Source organism: Diceros bicornis, chromosome 11 (assembly GCF_020826845.1).
Source record: "Diceros bicornis minor isolate mBicDic1 chromosome 11, mDicBic1.mat.cur, whole genome shotgun sequence".
NCBI lineage: Eukaryota > Metazoa > Chordata > Mammalia > Perissodactyla > Rhinocerotidae > Diceros > Diceros bicornis.
This window is the reverse complement of record NC_080750.1, coordinates 39,068,935-39,080,982: the sequence shown is the minus strand read 5'-3', so window position 1 is coordinate 39,080,982 and position 12,048 is coordinate 39,068,935. Positions and strand designations below refer to the sequence as shown.

Below are 12,048 nucleotides of genomic sequence, written 5' to 3'. Positions count from 1 at the left end.
TAGTTGTCTTTTGTTAGAATTTTAACTGATAGTATAATTAATGCTAGTTTTTGATTTTCTCATAACATTGCTTACTCCCTGGTAAAAATGCTAAGTGAATAAAGAAATGGTTAACAGGCTAACAGCAGCTAGGAAAAACTTGGAATTATTTCTTGAATAATTGACTTTGTTGCAAAATTATGTTTTTTAAAATATCTGGACTAATAACTAATTGAGGATGGGTGTCTAGATGTCTCTAAAAGCAAATAGAGAAATACACTGAATAATACCATGCAGAAATTCATAACTACATAAAAATATTTCACATAATTAAATAATGTATATGATGCTCTAGTGACTCAATGTAACATAAAATCTCTATGTCAGGCCTCAGTAAAGAAGGAATTCTGCTTTAGAATCCTCTGCTGGAATCCATGCAATTGAAGGTCTTTTTTCCTTTTCGTTAAGACAGCATAGTGCATAGATCTCTTGCGTTTGATTTATAGTTGGTACTTGGTAAACAGAGGCTTTAGTTAATATTCTTTCTATCTATCTGCTTGAAGTCACAGTAGATTTCAGTTTGTGAGATAAAGCATTCTTTCATATTGTATGATACCCTATAGTACCTGAACATTATTTCACCAAGATTTATGCAGAAAGTGAAACCCTTCTAGAACTTAAGCACTTTTATCTTCTAGCTGACAGTGCGCTGAAAATGTTTGCTTCTTTTTAGAGGTTACCATTTATTTAACTTGTAGCTAATATCTAGCATGAATTTTTAATCTAAAAATATGGATAGAAGCTAGCCAGATACAGGAGTTAGAAAAACAGGTAATATAAAAATTTAAAAACAAAATATGAAGTACTAAAATCTTTTAGGATTTAGAACTTTTCTCTAGCCAGAAGAATTTATTACTGACTTCTGTTAGGGTCATCAAGATTTATCGGTTATTGTCACGAGAAAGTGGGTAAGATGGAAAATGGGAAATTTTTCTGGCATAATTGCATAGTGACAGTTTTTCTTTTGAAAACTAGCATTCTTTTATTGATGTAGATCCAAGTGATAGTAAAATGACACTAAAACCAGTGAGATGACAGACATGCATATATCTGACTAATTTGAAGAATAAATGTCAATACATTTAGGTTATAGAATAATCAGAATACTTATATATAGCTACCACTGATTTCAGTAGTTAACATTGTTTTACTGTAGTAGAACGATAACACAAAAATAATCTACCTTAATAAAGCAATGTGAACTTAATGACTTCAGTGAAATAAATGTAATGTTTCTCTTGTACTTGATTATTTTATTCTGCGTATTGAATTTTGCCTATTTTTTGACAAGCATACCTATTCCTGGTCTGACCACCTTTGCCTACAGCAGGGAAATACTAACTGTGTGACTGCTAGGGGGATAGTATGGCCTTGTTCTGTTCCCTCTTCCCAAGATTAGATGTAATTCTGGGAGAGAAAGAAAGAGCTGGGGCATTGTAATGGAGAGGGAAAAAGAAAGGGTGTTTTCATAGCACCCCATAATTTTCATAGGGTGTCCATATAGCAATGCAAAATGAGCATTGCACAACTCCAGGAATGCCATTTACACAAATTTTGTTGTGAATAGTGCCCCCTGAAGTTGTGCAGTTTAATAGCCATTTAATAGAGCTCTGATCTATCAGACTTTTTTTTTTTTTAATGAGGAAGTTCCGCCTTGAGCTAACATCTGCCAATCCTCCTCTTTTTGCTGAGGAGGACTGTCTCTTGGCTAACATCCATGCCCATCTTCCTCCACTTTATATGGGACGCCGCCACAGCATGGCCTGACAAGCGGTGCATCGGTGTGCGCCTGGGATCCGAACCGGCGAACCCTGGGCCGCCGCAGCGGAGCACGCGCACTTAACGCTTGCGCCACCGGGCCGGCCCCTATCACACTTTTTTTTGAATTCTTAGTATTTATTTTCACATCTGTCTTCTCCATGAGGTCAGGGACAATAATTTAATAATCCTTGTATCCCTAGCTTTGGCTGAAGGTAAAGAGTCAATCATTGTTATTAGAAAATATTTTAGGATTCCATTTCAATATTCATCCCTTCATACATTGTTAATTGGCTAATTGGCTTGCCATACTTTCTTCGAGAAAACTAGCTTTTAAAAAGTCTTATAATTTACGTGTGAAAAATATGGATTATTTATAGTTAAACCGTTCAACTATTAGAGGAAGAATGTGGATCATACCTTAGTTATTGATTCTCTGTTTTAATACTTCTACCTTTTCCAACTGATTCTTATTTGACTCATTCTTTTTCATTTGTTGTACCTGATCAAATCACTAACCACAGTAGGCCTAGGAAAGGGAATAAATCTAAAGCCTATCTATTGATACTTGAGTTATATTTCCTTCTAAGATTTATTTCAACAATGTATTCGATTCTGTTCTTCTAGAACAGAAAATATATATTCTGTATATTAAAATGGCTTTGTTTTAGTATTCTTTTATATAGATTGTAGCAATATGTTAAAAGTGTGTGCAAACACATAAATGTGAAGGTTTTTTAAAAAGTAGAAGGATCGTTAGATAACTTATGCTTAGAATTAGAAAAAAAAACAATTAGACTACATTGTAATTTTAATCTCAGCCTTTGAAATTAGACCAAAGAATGGGGGAGAAATCATTAGAGAGAAAAGAGAGAACATTTAATTTCGGTATCATCTATAACTTTTCAAAAACATGTATTCCTATTAGTCAAAGATTTTAGTACTTGGAGGTTGTGTACTAATAGGAGACCTAACTACAGCACCTTTTATAGAGAAGGCTGTATTTCCAGATCTTATTGAGCCTAGGCTTACATTCTTAATTTGAATACTTTTTGGGATCTTAGTTTTAATTATCAGTGGAAATGGATATAGATGAAATTTGTAAATGTGGCACCATGTAGTATTAATATAATTTTTTGGATAGATACAGATATATAGAGGTATCGATATATAATGATCTAGATATGTATTTCTATGGTCTTAGAGTAAGTGATTTCTCATCTTATCCATGCTTGTATTTGGTCAACAGTCTGTTTCTGAATACGTGAAGTCTTTTTAATTTTTCTAGCCGTACCATGGTGATAACTTCAAAAATATACAATATTTTATTTAGTTAATTAACCTTATGGGAAGAGAGTTGGATCGATATGCCAAATTTGCCAGTCTCTTATCCTCTTTCCCCTAGAAAGGGCTTTTGGGGAGGGAGTAGCAGTATTTCTTATATGAGAGTGAAATCTTGATGTGAATGATTAAAACTTTTAGTAAGTTGATGAAACCTACACATTCTTCTTTCCAATACTGTTCTAAAATGACAAAGCGTGCCTCATTTTTTCAGTGATAGAGCTTTATACTGAGAGTGTATGTTATCGGAGAGAGCAGGGTTAAGCTTAGGACAAAACATTGGATTTTTAGGCTCAGGTCTTTTACTATGTAAAATGATTGTAAACATGTAAAATTACCCTCATCTGAAAAAATGAATATGACTTTTTTTCCAAAGAACATGTATTATTCTCACCATCAGAAATTGGATGATAAATGCTATTTTTTCAAATGAGGCTAATAGCTATTCCATTATGAGGAAATTCCTTGAGGGTTTTTATCTTATATCACCTGGAGCAGTGCTTTATATGGAGAGACTCTCAAAAAATGTATTAAAATTATTGGTCTCTCTAGGTGATTTTTTTAATCCATTCTAGATCTGTGTTCTGAAATAAGTGATTTTTACCTTGTCTTCACATTATTTTGAATTGTTGTAACAGGAGGTAGACTACTTGTATTGGGCAGATAGTCTGAGATACAGCTTTAGGATATTGTAAAGATTATCATGGTAAGGTATAAAGATTATCATGCTGAGGGAAAAATTCTATTTGGATTGTATCTAAGTATTTTTTTATTTTCGGTAGAACATTTACATTTAAAGACAGAAGTATATAGTTAGGGTAAGTGAAACTTAAAAATTTTTCTACTATGTGAACAAATTCTCAGTTCTTGATGCATTGGTGCTTTTTTTTCAGCCAAATGTCACCATTGTGACCATTTTTTATTAGTGGAAAAGAGCATAAAAATAAATATTATGGTTCTATTTCCTCCTGATTTTGGTTATTACTCTTATAGATATTGTCTTTGAGTTACTTGATAATTTGTGAATGATTTTATGATTCCTCTGGTTTTTCTTCTGTATGACAAAAATTATTGCACACATCCTTTATTAGCCATTGGATTTGACTTCACTCTTGTGCATTATACTAGAATCTATTGTTACTAATTTAGTAATAATTTTATAATAGCAGTTTAACGTCTCTTATAATTTTAATTGTTATCAAGAAGAATGACATCGTTTAATTTGACTCAAAATTCAGAAGGATGGATGAATGACAAATTAATAATTTACCACCTTTGCATAATACTGAAACATAGAATATTAGAAGGATTGATGGCAGAAAAGGTTAACAAATTTTAGCACCTTTCATTAGCTTTACGTCGTCATATGTTTGTGGTGCTGACCGAAATAGGCTTTGTAGGAGATCTCAGTCTAGGGAACTAATTACTTGTGCCGATTGCTGCACTGATGAATAGATGCTCATTGTATCATTCCCCTGAAGATGAGGAGCAGCCTGTGATTCATGACGGCATCCTGGCTGATATTTGATAATAATTTTAACAGATAAATGTAGGTAGGCAGAATGATGAAGTGCCTATCCAAGCTCCATGACTATCAAAGCCATACACATAGCCATCTGTGTACTGCCTTTTCCCCTCTCACCTAAGGAGAATTTTATTAATTGAGTTCAAACAACTGTTGTCTTTTGCTTCTATGTATATTCTGTAGGTATTTCTTATCTATTTTTAAATGATATCATAATATTAGTTTTTATTTAAAATATAGACAGCAAAATAACAAAGAAAAATAACAGAGATTTTTCTTTTTTCTTTTTGAGGACTGCAATTCTTATACCTTTTTGTATGCCATTTTAATAATAATATATCTTTTTTTTGTGCACGATCAAAATCAACAAAGGAAATCTTTGATGTTCTCGTTGTCTCTCCAGCATTCTCAGAAAAGAGCATTGGATTCCTATTGTTTTTAAAAAATATTTTCTTTAAATAATGTATTGTTTGTTGTCTATGCTTTTATTAATCTGAGATAATTTTTAGTTGATAAAGTACCTATTTACAAATCTATTTTGAATTTTTAAAGGTAGCATCTTTAAAATGTCAAAATATGGGTAACTTTTACATAGATATTTTGGGACTGTCAATTGGTCAAGACTACTAATTTGTCAAAGCTGACAGGTACAATTTTATTAGCTCATGAAATACAAGTGAGATTTTATTTTGTATTAGTCATTACTTGTAGAAGTTTTGATTATGAATTTTTTAAATTTCATTATAGAAACTTACAGGTTTTCGTGCTGTGTATCTTTAGTTAATCAATATATTCAGCAGAGATTTTTTTTACTGTAACTGTAAAAAACTTGATATTAGTATTTTTCTTATAAAATATTTTCCAGCATGCTAGATCATGATTAGTTAACAGGAGTGACAGTTGACATTTATATATTGCCATATAAAAGATCTGCATAATTGGGGAAAATATAGTAGAACTTGAATTGAGCAAATCCTTTAAAAAATACATTTCCAAAAGTATGCTTTTGATATGGCAATTATTGCACATCATATAGCATGTAGTTTTTAATTAAATATAAAAACAGACTACATAAAACAGAAATCCAATCTGATTTGCTTGAAAATAGATTGCTGTTTCACTCTATAGGCATGGTTTATTTAAAAACAGTAAATGGAAAAGAAATGCATTTTCTTGTGTTGTTCTAAGCCTCAGGGGCTAAATGTAATGAATATTTTAAGAGATTATTTTAATTAAATTCCTGCACATCTAAACAGAGTAATATTTTATTATCACATACATAACCATGAAACTGAGATATTCATTAAAGTTAACACTTTCTGGACCAAGAATTCATGGTATGATTTACTGACCTTGTGCAAAAAGGCACAAATTAGGAAGAAAAATGAAGGGGGACAGACTTTGATTAATATAGGTAATGCTATACCGTATTTATAATAGCCCTTTCCTTATTCTGGTTTATAAATGCAACCACAGAGAAAGGTGCCCTGCTGAGGCTGAAATGAGGCTGAAATCAGAGCACATGCCACTAAAGTGTGGGGAAACTGATCACACTGTCAGCAATTCATTTCAAAATGATGTATTTAGTGCTCATTTCACCTTCCAAGAAAAAGGAAAAGGAGTTCCTTAGACTGGAAGGTGATATTGTTATTTTCAAGGACATACCTAAGTTAAAGATTGCAGAAAGGGGAGTGTGAGGTGGAGGGAGAAATTAAGAGGAAGGAGAGCAAAAAAAAAGGCAGAGCAAACAAGGAGAGCTTTATGCAGAAATTCAGTGCTACCACGCTGTTTGATAATTGCTAACATATGTGGCTTCTCTGTTTCATTGTAGTCGTCCTCGTGAGTTCTGGCGCCTTGACTACTGGGAAGATGACTTGCGGCGCCGGCGACGATTTGTGCGTAACCCTCTAGGATCGACACATCCTGAAGCGACACTAAAAACAGCCGTGGAACATGGTCAGTGTATAAACCACTCCTTGGCAATAGCAGCAGGTACAATACTTGGTAATGAAGAGCATAACTTCATTATTACAAGGCACTGTAAAATGGTCCAATACCACATTTCATACTTACTCGCCCTAGAAGGAGAAGTTAAATTTTTTATAGTTAGTGTAGGGTCCTATTAAATTATGGTGTCAAGTGTATTTATTTATTATGTTACACATGGAAAACTTACTTAACATAGACCCTTTGTTTCAGAGTAGGAGGATAAAATATTTCTCCTTTTAAATGACACATTCAGCTTTGAATAAATTAATCCAGGACGCTTGCCTTAAATCCATGAATATCAGAAAGACAGCATTTACAAACCAAATAGGTTTCTAGGTTCTGTTGTGTGTATATGGTTTTCCCTCAACCGTGGTATTTTAGCATGAGATTATGAAGTGGGAGAGATGGTAATAAATGTCCAAGTGCCTAGATACTTTCTGAGCCTTGATTTGTAGATGGTTGTGATAGATGGCTCCTGGAAAAATAGAATAGACATTATTTTCATATGTTCCTGTTCTGCATCATCTTATTATCAGAGCTTAACAAAACATGTTTCCTTTTTTGATGTAATGCATATCAGTATGATTGAGTTTAGGTAGAAGCCTGATGAGCAAATTGGAAAAACTGAAAAAGTCCTTTGGATTGATAATATATTCTCTTTGATCATAGGGTTTTACTTAATATTTTATAATTTTTGAAAGCCAATTAAGATATATTGATTAGGGGTAAAAATGCCCCTCTCCACATTAAAATTATTTTGATTATAAAATATAAATTTTATTTTTTAGTAAGATAAGAAATAGTTTTAATTTTTCTTTTCCAGGGTATTTAACATGCAGCAGCTTATGGTTAAATGATATTATGTAGTATACAAAATAAATGTTAAATTGCATTCAATAAGGATATTAAGAATTTAGATTAAAAGTCTGATCCTAGTTTGGCCTCAGTCAGGCAGCTTAACCTCTTGCACTCAGCCTTAAAGAGCCATTTCTGGAAGAAAATGTCCACAATATGTCATCAGATATAACACCAAATGTGACATCAGTCCTTTAAAATAAATGATCATACAGAGAATAGTCAATAACAAAGTGATCTAAAAGCAATAATAGTCTTAGGGCCCTACATCTCAACTATAGGAGGTGGAGAAGGAGAAATAAAATATAGAATTAATTAGGCCACTTTTGCTGTTTAAGGTTCATGTACTTTTTATGTGGTGCCATAGATTTCAGAGTTATATATATATTTTTCCTTCCATTTTTTTGTTTTTGTTTTTTGGTTAATGACCTTTACATTGAAAAAATTAACCTTTTTTGCAGTTTTATCTTTTTCAGTCAGACAGATGTTACCATGTGCACTTAAAATTTAATAAGTATTTTTCTATCTTCTCAACTGTCATTTTACATTGACTTGTGAGTTCTGAAGTCTATGACAATAAAAATGTTTATGAAAATTTTGTCTTTCATATCTGGAGAAGGGAACTTGTTTTCTAAAATTGCACATAGGCGAACTGTTCATCTTTTATGCTGAGAGAAATATCAGTAAATGAATTTAAAATTTGTGTTTTATAGATTTATAGATTTAGTATAGATCTTATTAAAATCAAAAATAGTACATTTAACCATTTTGGGGAATTATAGAATTCTTCATAATTAATAAATTTTAATTTTATTGTTGTTGAACTTTACCTTTTAAAATAATATTATCATGTCAACTTTTTTAATGCTAAGAGTCTCATTAAAAAAAGATATTTATTAGCAATGCTTACTGTCCTAAGACTTTTTCATCCTGTACAGAAGTAGATTTCACTCTAATTACTCTAAATAGTAATTGAAACTTTAATATAATATTAGTTATCTATGTTTTGTTATGCACTCTTAAATTGAGAGAGAGAAGTGAAGTTAAGCATTTTATATAATTCCATTCTATTTCGTATATTTTACACTAATCTTACAATGATGAATATTTAAAACACTCTGAAAGATTAAAAACAAATATTTAAATCTGAAATGTATACTTTTAAAAACTAACCAAATGTATAGGTGATGCTTCTGTGGTCTTCTAATTAAGAAATATGTCATATTTAATATAACAAGCTCTAATTAATCATACTTTGTATATATTTTTAATTTTAAGTAATAGAGAAAAATTAGACAGTTTGGAAACTCAGCACACAGATTGTACTATGGTATTGTTCGATGTCAGCATAATTTCTGCTAATACATTATGTAAGCAAAGAGCTTAATTTTTTAATGTTTTATTAAAGTATCTTATAGTTGATATTCAATTTTAATTTTATATTAATTATGAAACTCTTTTTTTAATCCTAACTTAAACAATGAGGAAGCTAATGAAAATAAACGTATTAAGAATCAAGTATGTAAAACAAAACAATATGATCAAAAAGCAGTTGAAATCATAGAATTTCACATGGGTAAGTACTATGCTTCAATGTTGAATATGAATACTTAAAATAGACATTACTGAGGACAGTATCTCAGTTTTATACTGTTTTATGACCTCACTTTTATTTATAATTAATTAAACTAAGGAGACAGGACATTTTGAAAATGCAGAATCTTAAAATATTATGAACTGTATTATCATGATCAAAGGAAGACATCTAAATATAAATGCCGTTGGAGATTAGTTATATATTTTAGTAGTAAGAGCCATCTTTTTTTATAGATTGATTTGATTTGAAGGAAAGCCTCTGGTGTAAAGGTGGCAGAGTAAATGCCTGAAGAGTGATGTTCTCTGTTCGGGCGATCAATACTAGCCCCATGACTCTACTTCTGGCTACCTTCTAGTTAAAAACAAATTTTTTAATTCTGACAATTTAATTGCCCTTCCCAAGTTCACATTAACTTGCTTGGGGAAAAGGAGTTTAGGTAATTTTTCAAAGAGAGACCCTCCAAAGTGGTTATTTATAAAAGTCATTTTGTAATGGGAGATTTCTTGAACTTTGCAGAAACTGAGTCATATTTTTAAATTAAAATTAATACTTCCTCTATGATTGAATATTCTGTATGGAAATTAGCAGCAGCAAGCAGAGGTGGATATTTGATTCTTGAGGACATTTTCTTCCATTTTATAGTTTAAAAATTTATTAGAAATCAGTTATAATGATGCGTAACATTCTCCTAATGCACAGAGCCCAGTTTGTCAGTTATTTATTATCAGAGCATTTTAGATCTGGAAAGAACCTAAAGCTAAAGTCTAGTCTACCTTTATTCTTTACAGGTAAGAAAACTGAGGAAACAAAAGGCCAAAATAATTCTTGGTAAATATAGGACTAAAGCCCGGGTTAACTGATGATAGTCAGTTTTTCCTACTGTTGTGCTATGCTGTCTTCTAAAATTCATTGTTAAATATAATGGGAATTTTATATTCAAATTAAAGCCACCTAAAAAATGTTTTAAGTGGTAGAAGGATTGGTTTTAATTCTAATACTGAAATAGTTAAGCAGTAGAATTCTATTGAATGCAAGACATTTTTATTTTGTACAGAATGTGCATGCTAATAGAAATATATGAGGAGGATTTAACAGTTTTAAAAGTATCTTGTATTCATATAGAATGATACAAGTAACTCATCTGATTTTCTAGAGATGACAGACCCTGTAGAGATCCTAAATCATGCTATTCTCTTGTAACTTCAGTAATGCCAGATACTATCGCTTCCTTTTTAGGATCAACATATACTAGATTCTCTGTCTAACACTTGGGGAACCCATGATCATTAGGAGATGAACTTGGCTTGTTCTCCTAATCATCCTTTGTAGTTTCACTGATTTTTCTAGAGTAACTTTTCTTGACTTGGAACCCTTTAGAAAATGCATAAACTATAAAGGGGAATTAGTTTAGGACAATAGTTGTATATAAGATATACTTGATGTGTCCTGTTAAGAATAAATAGTCATGGTATCTACTTCACATCACACTAAGTGGATACCCATATTTATTTTATGTACATTTGAGGTCACTTTGTTATTCCAGTAGTAATCTTTTTTTTTAAACGAAGTGGCTAATTCTTAATATATAAACTTCTTTTCTGTAATATGGACTATCGATGATTCCAGTTCACTTGCACAGTGGACTTTTAAAAGGGGATTTATATATCATAAGAGGAATAATTTTCTGTGTTCTTTTTCTGTTTAATTTTACTTACTTAGGCTGTGTTGCATAGGTAAATCAACTCATGGCCACAGGTAGCTGTAAAGAACTTGAACTTGACATTTTGAGGACCAGCTTCTCTCTGAGCTCTCTCATTGCTCTTAGCTTCAGTGAATCAAAAGTCATGTTTCAAAGAAAGCATTTTCGACAGATTTCTCCAATTTTATGCAACAATTGCAGTTTATTTATTAAGTTAGGATAAATATTAAACCAGAATAAAATGTGAGATTAGATGAAGGCAGTCTGTTTCTAGTGATACGAAAAATTTAAACAGTTATCGTGTTTGGAAATAATTTTAATAGCCAGAAGAGATCTGGATTGAGCTTTAAAATTGAACCGAAAGTATGTTCTGACTTCATCCAATTAAACTTTTATATTAGAGTAGAATATACTCACAGAGAATATCAAAAATAGTTGATACTTGTTTTAATGGTTGATTGAATATAAGGCAAACAAAAGTTAAAAATGTGCTTTTCCCAGCACATATAAATATGATAATTCTTTCATTTTATGCTTAGGACAGTTTTGTTCTGATTTTGGAGAAAAAAGAAAAAGTTCTTTAGCAGAAAGCCTATTAGACCACTGAGAATTGAACACCAGCGCATGTGGTGTGTATTAGAGTACTGTTGGTAATTTTACTGCTGCTAACTTAAAATCCTCAAGGGAGAGTTAATTACAGGAAAACCATTCTAAATATCAGTAAGCTGCATATTTTCCATGACAAAATGTTTTTCAGTTGAGGTTGAACAATTCCAGAATGTGAGCTTGTAAAAATAAGTAAATAAATAAATTAAAGTGAGTGTTCATATGCATAGAGGAGACCTGTAGTACTTTAAAATATTTTTATAAAATTTTATGTAATTCAAAAGTTATTGTGTTTTAATATGTGTCAGCATGATGAGAACATATTTAAAAAATTTTAAATTCCAATTGAAAGGGATAATTATATTTAGTGATCATTTAAATGAATGTGAATTTATTTACTGAGCTATTTAAACCATTGCATATTGCCACTGAATACTCTCATTTTTTGTGAATGTTTATAGATTAAAGGTTTTCCTTTTTTTCTTTCAAATGAGCTTGGTGCACTTCAGGACATGTATGGCAATAATCAGAGAGGGTAATGAGCAAGGTGTTGAATTTAGTTGTTTCTAATGTGTTTGGCATATGCTCCTCAAATTTAGGTTTGGAAATGAATATTTTTTATTCTTTATTATGATTCTG

General features: G+C 31.4%; 1 protein-coding gene across 7 annotated transcripts in view; it reads left to right on the top strand.

Moving 5' to 3' along the window:
• LRBA (LPS responsive beige-like anchor protein) overlaps positions 1 to 12,048 on the top strand; it is a 723,014-nt gene that overhangs the window by 408,004 nt on the left and 302,962 nt on the right. For 5 of the 7 annotated variants that reach the window (XM_058550176.1, XM_058550179.1, XM_058550178.1 and 2 more), the window contains one exon: positions 6,495 to 6,655. In XM_058550176.1, coding sequence (XP_058406159.1) covers positions 6,495 to 6,655 — 161 coding nt within the window. The remainder of the gene's footprint in view (positions 1 to 6,494; positions 6,656 to 12,048) is intronic. The other 2 variants (XM_058550181.1, XM_058550180.1) reach the window with 1 other exon arrangement.